This window comes from Lepus europaeus, chromosome 7 (assembly GCF_033115175.1).
Source record: "Lepus europaeus isolate LE1 chromosome 7, mLepTim1.pri, whole genome shotgun sequence".
NCBI lineage: Eukaryota > Metazoa > Chordata > Mammalia > Lagomorpha > Leporidae > Lepus > Lepus europaeus.
In genome coordinates, this window is record NC_084833.1 from 15,150,776 (window position 1) to 15,167,963 (window position 17,188).

General features: G+C 38.1%; 1 protein-coding gene across 1 annotated transcript; it reads right to left on the reverse strand.

Moving 5' to 3' along the window:
- Positions 1-8,253: 8,253 nt before the first annotated feature.
- LOC133764252 (olfactory receptor 8U9-like) lies at positions 8,254-9,213 on the reverse strand. The gene has a single exon (XM_062197925.1). It carries the CDS (start codon positions 9,211-9,213, stop codon positions 8,254-8,256), a length of 960 nt encoding a protein of 319 aa, XP_062053909.1.
- Positions 9,214-17,188: the final 7,975 nt, after the last annotated feature.

Consider the following 17,188-nt stretch of genomic DNA (forward strand, 5'->3'; position numbering starts at 1 on the left):
ATTCTTTGAGATTTAATGAGGAAAGGATGGAGTCATAAGGTACACGGATTTTCAAAAAAGTTGATAAAATGCATACTACGAAAAATTATTCATGAATTTCAAATTTTTTACTAAACTTTTTTTTTTAATTCCCCTTTTCATGTATTATTAGGAGTACCCTAATTTTTTAATGGCCTGAACCAAATAAGACCGCATCTCTGAGGAAGAAAATTAGTCATCTGCAATGCAAAAACATTTGGGAGAGTTTTCAAATGGAGGAGGGCAAGCAATTATTCATGGCATTCCTTTTTCTAAAAGTAAAGTGTTTCCTTCTGTCTTATCAGTAAGTTAGAGGGATCAGTTTTTAGCTGAGTATGACCTAGATACCCTAAATATATCTTGTAAGAAGGTCATACAGGAAGAAGGAAAAATCATAAAATGTTTGCATCACAGAAAGCACTAAAAAGACACACTGGTGTGAGACCAGGAAGGCATTGGATACAAACTCTGGGATTCAGAGCAAAAAGCTTTTATTTTCAGGGATTCTGGATTTGATACTGTGTAACTTAGGTTAATATAATTTGAGGGGAAATGGATGGGCTTGTCTCTTTCATATATTTTCATAAAATTTTCCATATACTTTCTATGGGATATTAATCCATCTATGAGGACAAAATATCTAATTTTGTTGTAAACAAGAATATTTTTAGGCATAAAAATATTGTATATATCTTTCTATAAACTCTATGACTTGGTGTTTTGTTATTTGGACTTTGAAACAATAATCAAGACAAATTCTTCTGTCTACATTTCATGTGGGAAAGGCCAGGGAGATAGGTCATGAGCTGAAGGCACACCTCCCCCATTCTCATGTAATCCTATCAATCCACCTGTCATTCAGGTGACCCCTCCCCAGGATGTACCTCCTTCTACCTGGGACCTGGGGGCAGTACAATGTAACCACTCCCCTTTTTGAGGCTCTTAAGAAGTTTGGTGAAGGGTAGGGGGCTTTTTCTCTCCCCTCATGGGCCCAAGGAAATCAGGTTATAGAAGTCTCTCCTAACATTTCCTGGCCCAATCTCCCTAAATTAAAGCTATCATATTTCTGTGTATTCTTCTCACTCTAAAAATAAAACTTTTCACACAGCATATTGTGTTTGTGCTTGTACTTAGAATTCTCTAAATAAAAGGCAAGTGCCTGAAATAGGACTTTGGGCCTAATTTTGCCCACAACATATTGGTGAGCCAATCAGGGAGGAAAAATGTTTCTAGAGCAGCAGTAACAGTATGGTAAGTGGAACTTAAATGCTTTCTGTCTTGGCAATGTACAGTTTCAAAATCCTGAAAGTTTTTTTCTTTCCCAGTCTCTTCTCTCAGTGCTCGTGGTTTGAGTAGAGCAGCTAAAATGCAAAGATTAGTATCTTTTGTGTTTCTGATTTTGGTAGCTTTTGGGAAACAAGAGGCCAATACAGCCTGTTAGCATTAATGAGATGTGGTAGGAAAGGTGTGAAAAAGAGTGGCCAGTTTACTAGTGTTTACCAGCACAAAATTCAGGCCCTGGATTCCTTCGCCTGTAAAAAGGCTTCTGTTAACCAAAGGTCGAGGATATGCTTGTGTCTTTCCAGAGAATGCAGAACAGCCCATTTGGGTACCAGCCAGAAACATCAAGCCTGCAACTGACAGCCAACCAGAACCAGCTGAACAAGACCGAGACTCCGCCTTGTTAGCAGACGCACCTGCCCTATCATCCTACCCTGAGAAACTGCCCAAAGCCATATCTGTTACTGTTGTGTACCCCACTAGCTGTGGTCAGCCACTCAAATGGCCACAGCCTGTGTGTGGTCATGCCATTCCTGATAACCATTATTCCTCATTCCTACCCCTATCTGAGCAAGCAATCCTGTGGTCTCTCGATTTGAGCGCTGGTTAGTCAATGACGGGTAAGATCCCCTGGGGGACAACCTAAGACAGGCACAGCTGCGTACGGAGACCACATGGAAACGGGGTCAACAATGGTATGGACAAGAATCATGCCTCCTGTTGCTCAAAAATAAATGAAAAGGGGGAAATGTAGTGGAATGAGAAGGCCTTGGCAAGGTGGCCACTGGCAAGCGAGCATCAGTTACTCAGGAATGGCTTTGAAACCCACCTGGCAACAGGCTGTGATTGGTTGGGACATAGACCGCCCCTTGACCAGATTGGCTGGTCTTGGCTATATAAGCTTTTGTACCAACTGTAATAAACGAGTCTGCAGGCTGCTCGCCTCAAGCCTGCTTTCACCCGACTCCCGGGGTCTGCGTGTTGACTTCGCGCCTCTTTTTTATTTATTTATTTATTTATTTTTTTTTTTGACAGGCAGAGTGGACAGTGAGAGAGAGAGACAGAGAGAAAGGTCTTCCTTTTGCCGTTGGTTCACCCTCCAATGGCCGCCGCGGTAGGCGCGCTGCGGCCGGCGCACCGCGCTGATCCGATGGCAGGAGTCAGGTGCTTCTCCTGGTCTCCCATGCGGGTGCAGGGCCCAAGCACTTGGGCCATCCTCCACTGCACTCCCTGGCCACAGCAGAGAGCTGGCCTGGAAGAGGGGCAACCGGGACAGGATCGGTGCCCCGACCGGGACTAGAACCTGGTGCACCGGCGCCGCAAGGCAGAGGATTAGCCTAGTGAGCCGCTGCGCCGGCCCGACTTCGCGCCTCTTGCCCCCACCACGCTGCTCCTCTCAGAAATGAACCCACTGCAACATTGTTGAGAATTAAACGGCAACAAGACAGTATGGATATTTCTCAGAAATGAGAAAATAGATCTAGCGCATGAGTCAGCTGTCCCACTTGTGGAAACTTACCCAAACAAACAAATCAGAATGTGAAAGAATTATTTGTACCCTCATGTTTAGTGTAGCTCAATTCACAATAATTAAGATATGGAAACATCTCAGCTGTCCATCATCTGACAACTGGATAAAAGAAATTACAAATATACACTATGGAGTACTGATCAGCAATAAAAAATAATGAAATCCTGTTTTTTGCAGCAAAATGTATGCAACTGGAAACCATAATGGAAAACATTATTTAGTGAAAAATAACATTCCCCCAAAAAGACAAATATCATGATATACGTTCTCTAACATTTGGCAGTTAATATAGAATTCCAAAACAGTGTAGGAATTAAATGGATATCTTATGATATGATTGTTGTTTTCAGCCCCTGTTTATACTCCTGTGGAACTGTGCTCTTTCTAGCTTTTATTTTTTGAATATTATATTTAGTGGTGAATTAAGCCTGTAATTAGTGTAGATTGAAATTATGTCTCTGCAAAAATTAAAGAAAAAAGGAAAAAGGGCCATTACTCTTTAGGCTTCTACCTGCAATGCCAGGATCCCATATGGGTGCCGGTTTTAGTCCCTGATACTCTACTTCTGATCCAGCTCACAGTGAATGGCCTGAGAAAGCAGCAGAAAATGGCCCAGTGCTTGCTCCCCTGCATCCACCTGGGAAACCCAGAAGAAGCTCCTGGCTCCTGGCTTCAGCCTGGCCCAGTTCTGGCCATTGTGGCCATTTGGGGAGTGGGACAGCAGATAAAAGATTCTCTTTCTTTCTCTCTCTCTCTCCCCACCTCTCCCTCTCCTCCTCTGTCTGAAACTCTGCCTCTCAAATAAATGAATAAATCTTAAAAAAAAAAAAAAGAAAAAAAAAGCAGGGGGAACAAGGGAGGGAGACAAGGGAGAGTGAAGTATGGTTGTCATCTTAGAACTGTACTTAATGAAATACTTGAAATCTATTCTCTTTATATCAATCTCATGTGGGTTCCAGTTGGTGTTCTGACTTCTAGCTGATACACCTCTGACCTAGCTTCTTTCTAATGATCTACTAAAGACCTAGAAAAAGCAACAGAGGTTGGAACAAGTGCTTGCCCCCCCTGTTGCTACTGTGGGGGACTTGGATAAAGCTCCAAGGTCTTGGCTTTGGCCTGACTCAGCCCTGACCATTATAGCCACCTAAGACAGGCACAGCTGCATACGGAGACCATATGGAAATGGGGTCAACAATGGTATGGCCAAGAATCATGCCTCCCGTTGCTCAAAAATAAACGAAAAGGGGGAAATTTTTTTTTCTGTTGAAATAATGGAAGAGACTTCTCACTTATCCCCCATTCCCACTCATGCATAGTCTATCTTAGAATATTTACTACAGACATTTTGTGATTGCACATTATTTTATTTTTAATTTTATTTAGTAAATATAAATTTCCAAAGTACAGTTTATGGATTACAGTGGCTTATTGTCCTCCATAACTTCCCTCCCACCCACAACCCTCCCATCTCCTGCTCCCTCTCCCATTCCATTCACATCAAGATTCATTTTCAATTATCTTTATATACAGAAGATCAATTTAGTATACATTAAGTAAAGATTTCATCAGTTTGCACCCACACAGAACATAAAGTGTAAAATACTATTTTAGTACTAGTTATAGCATTAATTCACATTGGACAACACATTAAGGACAGAGGACATGAGGAGTAAGTACACAGTGACTCCTGTTGTTGACTTAACAATTTGACACTCTTGTTTATGGCGCCAGTAATCTCTCTAGGCTCTAATCATGAATTGCCAAGGCTATGGAAGCCTTTTGAGTTCACCGACTTCGATCTTATTCCGACAGGGTCATAGTCAAAGTGGAAGTTCTCTTCTCCCTTCAGAGAAAGGTACCTCCTTCTTTGATGGCCTTGTTCTTTCTACTGGGATCCCACTTGCAGAGATCTTTCATTTATTTATTTATTTTTTTTTTTTTTCAGAATGTCTTGGCTTTCCATGCCTAAAATACTCTCATGGGCTCTTCAGCTATATTAGAATGCCTTAAGGGCTGATTCTGAGGCCAGAGGATTGCACATTGTTTTAATTATTTCTCTGTTTCTTAGAAATGCATATAACATCTTAAATTTTCAATAAAATAATAGTCTTTCACCAACTGCTTTAAGATATAGGAATATCTTTCTTTTTTAAAGCTTTTATTTATTTATTTGAGAGGCAGGGTTACAGAGAGAGAGAGGAAGAAACAGAAAGAAATGTCCTCCAACTGCTGGTTCACTCCCCAGATGACCACAAAAGCTGGAGCTTGGCCAACTCAAAGCCAAGAGCCAAGAGCCTGTCCTGGGTCTCCAAGTGCAGGGGTCCCAACACTTGGGCCTTTGTCTACTGCTTTCCCAGGCCATAACCAGAGAGCTGGATTGGAAGGGGAGCAGCTGGGACATGAACCAGGGCCCATATGAGATGCTGGTGTCCTAGCTGAAGGCTTAGCCTACTATGCCACAGAGCCAACCCCAGATATACCTTTCTTAAATATCTAGGAAATGTCTTTGACATACAATCATTAAGGAAGAGAGAGTTTCTATCTCATTGATTTTATGGGAGAATGAACCTTAATTAGATGGACCTTGCTCCAACCTGCAAACTACCTCTAGTCGTGAAGACAAGAGTTTATTTTACATTTGGATGAGAACGAGCTAATGCAGATGGTTCAAAATTAAGAAACACGTTAAGGATGAAATGTATGTGAAAGTTGGTGCCATCAAGTTCTCTTATTTGAGTCATATTCCCTGTTTATTTTGGGAACACATATATACTAGATTCTTTCTGTTCCTTGTATAAAACTTTGGGATTTGTCTCTCAGTGGGTTGCCTGTGATACACATCATGTTCTGGTTTAATGCTCAGTCAATAACACAACTCTTTTCTTTCTCTTCTATCTTTGCAGAGAGATTTTCTGGGTTGAGAGAAGATTTTGTTTTTACTTACATTTCCTCAAAAATCAGCAAATTAAATGGTAAATAATGTTGTTTGGAGGGTTCAATTATTTGATTTGGGTCTATATTTTTGAGATAGGATTTTTGGGTAATCAAAAATGGAGATTTTGTCAAGTTGTTCCCAAATTCATTGTATCTCCAAAATATTAAAACCAATAATTCAATAGTTTCAGGTTTCTTGAAATATGAGAAAGATGAAAAAGAAAGTTATATTTATATAAAAATGAAAATTTTAGATAAGAACAGTGAAAGTCTGTGGCAGTCTTGGCAGAGGTTATCCCCAAGCCACACCTAAGACTGTTTAAGGCAGACATGGGTATGAAAGCAAGCAGCTTCACTGTCAAGGCAGGTAGAGTGCCTTACACATGGAGTAAAGAGTGGAACAACAGTGGGAAGAGAAGAACTGGCAAGGTCCTAACCTGGAAGAAGGGTGGGGAGGTGGAGATGCTGATTGCCTGGACTGATCCTTTTATACTGTATGCCTGTGCTGAAACAACTAAACGTTAGTCATAAATTTTGTTTATGTATTTATTTCAAAGATTTATTCATTTATTTGATAGAGATACAGGTTGCAAGGGAGAGATACACACAAGCAGCGAGCAATCTTCCATCTGCTGGTTCACTGCCCACATGGTTCCAACAACCAGGGCTGGGATAGGCCAAAGTCAGGTTCCAGGAGTTTCATCCAGATCTCCCAGGTGGGTAGCAGGGGACCAAATGCTTGGGCCATCTTCTGTTCCTTTTCCCAGGTCCTTAATAGGAAGCTAGATTGGAAATGGAGCTGGTGGCCATAAGGGATGCTGGCATTGCAGGCAACAGCTTTACCTGCTGTAAAATCAAAATGCTACTCTCTAGTCACAAATTTTAAAGGAACAAAACAAAACAAAAAGAAAAATAATTGCACAAAATAAGTATTTTTTACTTCAAGAAAGAAAAAGAACAAGTAAAGAAAACCTATGCCCTGGTGGTAAATACAGCTCTCCTTGAGCTAGGGCATGGTACCAATAGAAGCAAGTGAATAATTGTAGCACTAGCTAGGAATTTAATAGAGAGTAACTGGAAAAAAACTGGCCTTTGATGAATTTGAAACACAGTCCAATTTTTCACATATCTTGATCTTTTTGATGACCTATAGCTTGAAGAATGGAGATTTGATACTGGTCAGCAGAAAGTAATTTCTTTAACACTAATAAAATGTTAAATATACTCTACAAAGCAGATATAGACTGACAAATGAGGGTTGGAGGCCCACGGACTCAGGTTTTAGCACAACTACTCACCAGTAATTAAGTACTAGTCTAGCAGGAAAAGCAACAACTCTTCTGAAACTTGTGAAAGGATAAGAAAGAAAAAGAAATCTTGATCTGAGGAATTAGTGACCACATTACAAATTAAGTCCAGATAAGATATTTTTCCAAAATCAATAAAGAGAAAGATTCAGCAATAGCAACATCCTTCAGAAGAAAAAACATTATCAGATTTCAGAGTTGCTGAAATATATCGTTTAAGGCAGTACTGTATTACCATTTTGGATTGGATTTTTTTTTTTTTTGGAAATTGAAGAGCTGTTCTGTAAATTAAAAATTATTTTGTGGCCGGCGCCGCGGCTCACTAGGCTGACCCTCCGCCTTGCGGCGCCGGCACACCAGGTTCTAGTCCCGGTTGAGGCACCGATCCTGTCCCGGTTGCCCCTCTTCCAGGCCAGCTCTCTGCTGTGGCCAGGGAGTGCAGTGGAGGATGGCCCAAAGTCCTTGGGCCCTGCACCCCATGGGAGACCAGGATAAGCACCTGGCTCCTGCCATCGGATCAGCGCGGTGCACCGGCCGCAGCGCGCTACCGCGGCGGCCATTGGAGGGTGAACCAACGGCAAAAGGAAGACCTTTCTCTCTGTCTCTCTCTCACTGTCCACTCTGCCTGTCAAAAAAAAGAAATAAAATAAATAAAAAAAATTATTTTGTATCATATGTGGTATCTACCCTTTCAATAGCATTAGTATTCCTTCACACCATACTGTCTAAAGAAAAAACAGTAAGTCCATGTATCAACAAATGTTTCCTAAAAAGAAAAAAATTACCCACTGTTGAAACCACTGCAATTTAATTGAGAGATATTACAAATAATTTGGGAAATTTTATTTAAATCTACTTTGTTATTAAAATACTCATAAATGAATTACTAGAGATTTTTATCATTTTAAACTGAGAATTCATTATGTCTTCACTGTTGTCTATTCGTGGGTAATATCTAATTGTCCGGCTATTAGATGACGTAATAAATGGGCAAAATATATTTTCTCATGCAAGTTACTATTTGATGTAACTTCTTAGAATGACTCCTACATATGAAAAGTAGAAGCAGGGAATGATTTCATCTTACTATGAATAAATCTTTATCATCTAAACCAGGCACTTACTAATATTAATATGCAAATGACACATCATAAAGTAAATTCCCCTTCTGTCCATCTGGAGTCATTTTCTTAACTTCACCAACACAAAAGTCTTGTTTCCATGGATGAGGATTTTCTTGAGGGCCTCCTTCACATCCTTGTTGCGGAGACTGTAGATCAAGGGGTTCAACATGGGGATGATCACTGTGTAGAAGACAGAGGCCATCTTATCTGTGTCTAGAGAATGTTTAGAACTGGGCTGTAAATACATGAAGATCAGAGTCCCATAGAATATGGTGACCGCCAGCATGTGGGAGCTACACGTAGAGAAGGCTTTCCGCCTCCCCTCAGCTGAGCGCATCCTCAGGATGGCAAAAATAATGAACATGTAAGAAACAAAAACAATCAGCACAGAGGAAATGAATGTGATTCCAGCACAGGTCAAAATCCAGAGTTGTTTGGAGTGAGTGTCTGAGCATGTTAGCCGGAGGAGGGGCATGTCATCACAGTAGAAATGATTGACAGTATTAGAGTGACAATAGCACAGGCGAAAGGTGAGGGTAGTATGAAACAGTGCCATCAGGAGGCTGTAGCTATAGGGGGCAGCTACAAGCTGAACGCAGGTTCCTGGAGACATTGTTATCATGTAAAAGAGGGGGTTACAAATGGCCACGTATCTATCATAAGCCATGGAGGCCAACAACAAGCACTCTGAAACCATGAAGGTGAGAAAGCAGCCTAATTGAGCCGCACAAGCATTGAAGGATATAACATTTTGTTTGTACAAGAAATTCCCAAGCATTTTGGGTGTAATGACAGAAGTATAGCAGAAATCAACAAAAGCCAGGTTGCTAAGGAAGAAATACATCGGTGTATTGAGTCTTGCATCTGTTCTAATGACTAGGATCAAGCCCAGGTTGCCCACCACTGTGAAAAGGTAGATGGATAAGAATACCACAAAGAGGGGCATCTTCAACACCTGACGATCCGTGAGACCCACAAGAACAAACTCTGTCACCTGAGTACAGTTGTTCCGAGCCATGTGTCTTCAGGGAGTCTGGATGCAGAAGTTGGGAGAAAAATTCAATCCAAGTAGTATATTTATGCCTTTCCTGAAAGTAGTGTTTTTATGTTTCACTATCTTGTAAAGATTTTTTGTTTCCCAATGTAGGGATTACAACATATGAGGAAGTTCTGGGAATGGGGTGGATAGAAGAAAGCACATCTATAGGAAAGGCATATCCCACCCCCCAAACATTTTTTATGGACAAAGATGAAAGCTGCAGAACAGTGTACATTGCCTACAATTCTGTTTAACATTTTTGTACTTTCTGTTATGTAAAACTATAATGTGACATGTTAAAATGTTCAAGCTCTTTTTTTTTATTTAACAGGTGTTGGTATTAGTGAAATAAAATAAATCTGAAGGCACATCACTCTGACATATTTGTCATCTTATCCTTGCACACACAACTGCCATTGTCCCAAAGCTGGCATAAACACAATTTTGTTTTTAAAATTTTACACAGATAACATCATGTATAAGCTGTGTCAACTGCAATATAACCTTCATGATGTGTTAATAATTAAAATATTGAAAATATCTAACTTTATGGAATGTGAAATCTATTGTTTACCTTGTTTAATGTCAAAAAATCATGATTTAAAAGTCTCATTGCTTTGTACATTTTAAAGATCAGGAAGAGGAGAATGACAAATAGATATCTGAAAAAAAATCAGATAGCTGGTTTGAGTACAGCTGGGCATCACATCTATTTGCTTCTGACTCAAGAGTCCACATATCATCATTTTATATTCTTCATATTATGCATCCTATTTATTCTGTTGGTGGAAACCTAAATTATTTCCATATTTATAAAAACATCATTATTCTCAAGCATAAACTTACATAATCAAAGGATAATGAATCCTCATATAATCTTATAGTAAATAAAGCTAAAATTGATAGATTCTTTTCAAGATATTTAGGTGTGACTTTATGTCTCTTGATGTTTTTGTCTTTCACCGAAGAAACACATAACACATCTTTATAATAAAATTATTTACTTATTTGAGAACTAGAAAGAGACAGACAAAAGATACACAGTGAGAGCTGCCATCTGCCAGTTTACTCCCAAATGCCTGTGATAGATGGGTTGAGTAGAGATCAAAACCAGGAGCAGAGAACTCAATTCAGGAATCCAGATATTCACAAGGGTGATAGGGAGTCAATTACTTGGGTCTTCAATACTGCCTCCCATCGTCTGCTTTAGCAGGAAACTGGAGTTAGGAATTGGAGCCCTGTATCAAATGTAGGTACTCTAATGTGGAATAGAATGATATTTTGTATATTAATATTTATTTTCTAGTGAATTTAAAATTGAAAATATTTCTGTTTTTTCTTATTAATTTTGATTAATTTTAATGAGTGAATTGAATATTTAAATGTCAAATGTTATGTTTCTCATACTTCTTTTGATTTATTTTTCTCTCTCTTTTACCTTTATATCTAAAGATGAAAATATATTTACTCATTCTCTGAGTTACTCTGTGAATAGTCATATTAATAAAATAAGATCCTGTGATTCTCTACAGTTCTTCAGATTTAATTAATATCAATTGAATATTCGAACTACTCTTCAGTGTATCAAAAACTAGTTATTTTTATTTTAATCAAAATTAATAGTTTTAAGTTACACTCAGCAATCTTATTTTTATCATAACTTAATTGTATATGCTCTCCTGACAGCCTAACACAGATTAAATTTAATAATTGATCAGAGCAAAGTGGTTGTAGAACTTAAGAACCCATAAATTCCAAATCTCTACTTTTTGTGTTAAAAATATAAGTGAATTTTGAGCCCAAAAGTGAGAAAGGGTAGGGAAAAAAGGAAGTAAATCTTTTTAAAAATAGAATTTTTGCAATTTAGGCTGCTTATACCAAGCTCCTCCCTTACAATACTAGCTTCCAGATCCAAGCTTTTATCTCCATTTGGTCTAATCAATGATACATCTCCATTTGTCTATAACAACATGCATTTCCATGGTCTTTGTTAGTATAATTTGCCATGAGAAAAAAGGACAACAAAAAGGAAAAGTCCTACTTTATTCTTCAAGGCCTTTTCTTTCCTTTGTTGAGTTAGTATCTTTCCTATTTGTATTCTAGAAACAATTTATTCATACCTTATCTGTATTATTCTCCCATTTGTCATTACCATTTGTATAATTGTTCCCCTGAAAGAGTTTAGGTGGTTGACACCCATACTGTTTTTCTAATGTTGTCTCTTCTACATGATAGGTATTGGGAAATTAAAGATTAATTGGGGCAATGCTATTTGAATATTTCTTTACTCTTAAGTTTAATTCTTTGCTTTGGAGAATATATCTGGAGACATACTGACAAGCTTTGTCTAAGGAACTCTTCACTGATCCCAGGTAAAATCAGTAGCTACTGAGAGAAGAGAAACACAGTTTTGATATAAATTATAGTTCTGATTTTTCCAAATTTCATAGATTCCAAATTGGAATTATTGCTCATTTCAAAATATCAATTAATTTAAAATCATAATGTATGCCAGCATGCAAACTAAATGAAAATCAGAAAAAAGTTTGTCTTTATTTTACAAAAAGTACTTCCAAGTCTTTCATTTAATCAAACAAATTACATGCTTTTAATTTAAAAATTACCTTCATCATCTAAAGTGATTCTACAACCCATCAGTTAGTCACAGTCTGCAACTCTGTTAACTTTCCTAGGCAGTGGATGCTTTTGTTTCTCTGCATACTGAATGCAAACAGCAGGTTGCTTGGTTTTGTTAGTGCCTCTGTCCCAAAGGATCTTACTCCAGCACATGATTAAACTAAATTATCAGGAATATTTACATTCCATACTCTTTTGGGAGATGTATTGATGTGATTCTTTGTTCTTGATGAACTACTGAACTACAGTTTTGTGATTTGTATGACTTTGCTAAAGATTCCCTAACTCACAAAATACTGTTTATAAGTCTATGTTTAAACAGTTGCTGTTTTAGCTCATTAATGTCAATCTTCAAATTTGGTTAAGAAAGGAAGGTGGGAACTGTCTTTGGAAATTTACTGCAAATAGTTCTTTAGGGAATGTGGACCCAATTTATCAAAGGATCATACACTTCAGTACTGTATGCATAGGCATTTGTTAAAAGCTCTGGTCTGGGGAAGCAGTGGAGGATGGCCCAAGTGCTTGGGCCCTGCACCCACATGGGAGATCAGGAGGAAGCACCTGGCTCCTGGCTTTGGATCGGTGCAGCGCTGACTGCATTTGAGGGGTGAACCAATGGAAGGAAGACCTTTCTCTCTGTCTCTCTCACTGTCTAACTCTGTAAAAAAAAAAAAAAAAAAGCTCTGGTCATATGTTTACATTTGTTTAAATTCTGCTCCCAAGAAATATAACACAAATTTATTGTGTGGCTAAGTAGAATGGATTTGTGTATTTACATACTGATAGTGAGTTAAAAATTTGCCATGGTTTATATTAAATGAATTTCTAATCATGATACTGGGCTGAAGTATATAGTTGAAAGACAGAACTTTAATTTCCATGGTGTATGAACAGCATATTTTGGCTGAAACCAAAAATGTACCACATGTTTAGAAATCAAAGCTGGACTATATAATGCAAATGCTAATCACAATAGAAAGTACTGTGTGAATAGTTTATTTTCTTCAAGTGGGAGAATGTCTCTGGTATAATAGGCTTAATGTTCCATTTTGTTCTTTTTCATAAAGTTCATTGATTTTTACTCTGGTATTGAGATACTCAGTTGATACATGAAATATTATATACACCCAAACAACACAGGCACATACAGAATTCAGGACTTTGGATGGTCAGCCAGACAGGCCATTAGACTACAAAAGAAATTAAGAGGAAACTCTTCCCAATGAATCAAAAATATTTAAAGAGTCTGAAAATTGCTTTTGACTTATCCATTTTTACTTTATCTTTTTCTTTTTATTTGGAAGGTAGAGAGACAGAGGCAGATAATTTATATCTGCTGATTCAAGCTCCACAAGCCTGCAACTACCAGGTTGGGCCAGACAGAAGCCAAGAGTCTAGAACTCAAAGTGGGTCACCCATGTGGTTGACAGGGACCCACCTACTTGAGCTACTGTTGCTGCCTACAGAGTGTTCATTTTCAGTAAGCTGGAATGAGGAGTGAAGCCAAGACTCAAACCCAGGCACCCCCATATGAGATATGAGAATCACAAACAGCATGGTTAAGATGGTTAACACTGTTGAATGTTTAACACTGTGTCCAATTCCGACCCCTATTTTCTTTTTTTAAATATGAGACTAAATAACTAACTGACTTTTATAACTGATAGAAGATGTTACAGAGTGCATGGAATGTCAAAACTGAAGTTACTTTAATTAAAAAAAAAAAGACAGAAACAGTAAGCAGGGAATACTGTGTGCACTTAAGATTTGTCTTTGTAAAATAAATGTTTATAAATTTCTGAATAGTGTGTGTATTTTATCTGTTTGTATTTTTAAAACATAAGGTCTTCAATTTGTAATTCAGAGTTGTAACAACCATTCTAAGTGAACACAAATGTCCAACCATAAATTACGCTGGGTGAGGTATAATGATTGGGAAGACAGAATTTGTATTTCTTTTTTATTGCCTAAGAATGCAGCACTTTGAAACAGATAATGTAGCCAATGCTTAGAAATCAGAACCTGGTTATATTGTGATAATAGGATAGGGATTATAAACTCCTGGTTTAGTTCCTCCTGCAGCATCTGCTTCCCAACTACTATCTTTTACCACAAAAAGATTTATTGTATTATGTCCATGAATAGCCATGTAATCCAGCCATGCATCAGTGCACAGAGGTTGGCTGCTCAGATGTTAAGAATTTTCATTTGTGGGGCCTGCGCTATAGCTCACTTGGTTAATCCTTTGCCTGCAGCGCCAGCATCCCATATGGGAACCGGATCCTAGTCCAGGTTGCTCCTCTTCCTCTCTAGCTCTCTGCTGTGGCCCAGGAAGGCAGTGGAGGATGGCCCAGGTGCTTGGGCCCCTGCACCCAAATGGGAGACCAGGAGGAAGCTCCTGGCTTCGGATCGGCACAGTGCCGGCTGTAGTGGCCATTTGGGGGTTGAACCAACGGAAGGAAGACCTTTCTCTCTGTCTCTCTGTCTCTCTCACTGTCTAACTCTGCCTGTCAAATAAAAAAAAAAAGAATTTTCATTTGTAACATTAGGCTAGATAAACATAGAAGTGATAAAATTGCTTGATAAATGGAGACCAAAAGATCTAGATAATTATATTCTTTCTATTAGTTGACCAATGAATCCCTCATCTGATATTATTTTCAGTATTTTAGGGAAATAACAGACCCTGAAACACTGGAGCCTCCTTGGTGACTGTAGCATCTGCTAAATTTTCCCATTCCAAAATGGGGATGTTCATTAAGAATCTTTCAATAAAACGCAGGGAAGAATGCCCTATACCAACTAAAAAAGTTGCCACAATGTTCATTTAAATGACGAAAGGAATCTTTTCTTTTATATGACTCGTGTTTCTGCCTCCTACATTAAGAGTTTAGAAGAAAAGATTCTCTGTGGCTTTCCAGTTAATACATACAGTTTATTAATCGAGAGTTACTTTCACTAGTTTCATCGGTTCTCAGTATCTATCCAATAGGTAATGATCATAGTAAAGGAAACAATTGAAGGAGAGTCTTATTGATTCCGTATTCCTCCTACATGGTTTAAGATTCAGTGTTGATGGCTGGTATAATAGTCTCCAGTAGAACTATTTCAACATAATAATGACACTCAATGGCCATGTGCATCTGACTGAATTTAACTTTTTATTTCAAAGGGGAGGGAGAGAGAAAGAATGAATTCCATCTGTTAGTTCATTCCTTAATTCACACAGTGAGTGTGGGCTGGGCCAGGGCTCAAGTCAGGAATGAGAACTCAATCTACATCTTTCACATGGGTGAACTTGAGCCATCACAGCTGCCTCCCAGCATCTGCATTAGTAGGAAACTGGAGCCAGGAGTTCAACCCACGTACTCCAACGTGGGTTGTGGGTATCTTCACTGCTATGTTAAACACCTGCTCCCCTGACTTGCATTTTAATAACTCACTCATCTGTTAAGACTCTAGAATATTGATTCCTTTTTTCCATTGTTTCAAAGGACCCTATTTTCTTCTTTAGAATCATTCCATGTGCTTCTCTGCCAAGATAGCTAATCTCTAGTCACACTGACATTCTAACATGTTTATAATGTGATTATGTCAGGTCACAAGGTCTGTACTCTTGCCTTTTCCTCTGCCTGAGACATTTGTTCTCCATGAAGTCACATGTCCTGTTAACTCTCTGATACTATGTTATACTGTTTGCTATCCACCTTTTCACTAGGATAGAAGTTCTGCAAAGAAGATGTTTTTTTATTCTTCAAGGTACTTTGGGACCTAAAACACTACCTTGAACAAATTTAGTGCTCTCTCTCTCTTTAAGCAAGTATATAACAGTACATATATATGTGTGTATATGTATATATATATACATATATATATATGAGAAATTCTAAAATTTCAAGGAATGATACTTTTAATAGCTTCATCAACTATGAAGAAATGAACAAACAAAAAATAAATAATAAATAGAGACACCTGTTCTAACATCTGTAGCATGGGTCAACAGAATTGCAGGACAGGTCTACCTAATGTAGTGAATCCGATGTCCTGCATAACCACAGAAAAATTCTTGATAATCCTTGTAAGCCAAATCCAGTGCTCTCTCCACCCTCATGAAGAAGCTTTGTTTGCTCAGCATTTTTCCCACTTTGACATATGTAGACTGAATTTGTGAGTCGTCATGGTTGTATTCCTCACGCTGAAGCTCTAGGGAATTAGAAATGAGTTATGTTTACATCCCATGTTGCCTGAGTTGGCACCACTGAGACACTGCTATTTATTCACACTCCCTTCTGAGATGCAAGGGGGCATTATTATAAGATAATGCTGTAATAGGGGCCTGTTTAAACAAAATAATTATCTTAAATAGTATGGAGACTTTTGCATATTTATGGGAAATGATAATATCACTGATAATATGCAATTTCTGGAATTCCAAGTCTGTCTGAAATAAATGTTATTTAAATAATTGAAGAAATCATTTTAGTAAGTGTGTAGGCTTATGCAACCATAATACTATGTAGATCCAGTTCTAAGTTTATCAGTTTACAATCAGTGTTCATCAGTGTTCTTATTGCCGATCAATATTTGCTTCTGTGGATACAATACATTTTGTTTATGCATTCATCAGTTGATCAACATTAGGACTATTCTATTTTCCACCTAATACAAAGAAAGCTACTATGACATTTGTGTGTCACTTTTGTTTTGGGTTAATTATTATGACCAGAATTTCTGGCTGTTTGGAAAGTTTATTATAAACCTTTTCAGAAACTTTCAAAAATGCCTCCAATGTTTTCATTCTTGCAAATAATATGAGTGTTCTACATTCTTCCTATCCTCATTAATACTTGATACTGTCAGTCATTTTGATTAGATAGACACTTGTGGATGTGTAATTCTTAACCTGAATGGGACAGAGTTGAAAATACCTGTGATGATCCCAATGCATATTACAGTAAAGATGTGCCAAGAGAAATAGGGAAAATAAAGAAAAGAGAGAGAAGAAAAAGAAGGAGGAGGTGGAGGAGCAGGAAGAAGCGGAAAAGAGAGAGAGAGGGAAAAGAGAGAGAGAAAGAGAGAGAGAACAATGACAGAGGATGTCAAAATAACACATGTGCCACCTAAAAACGTTTCCCATATATCACAACAGTTTGAAAACTAATGTAAATAATTCAGAATGTTAGAAGTGAATTATCATCCTAAGTATAAAATAAATCCCCACACCACAATAATAGAAATAATTTAGTAAATTGTAAATAGAGAACAGAAAAATGTGCCACATAGAATTATTCCCAGTAATGATACATGTAGCTACTCT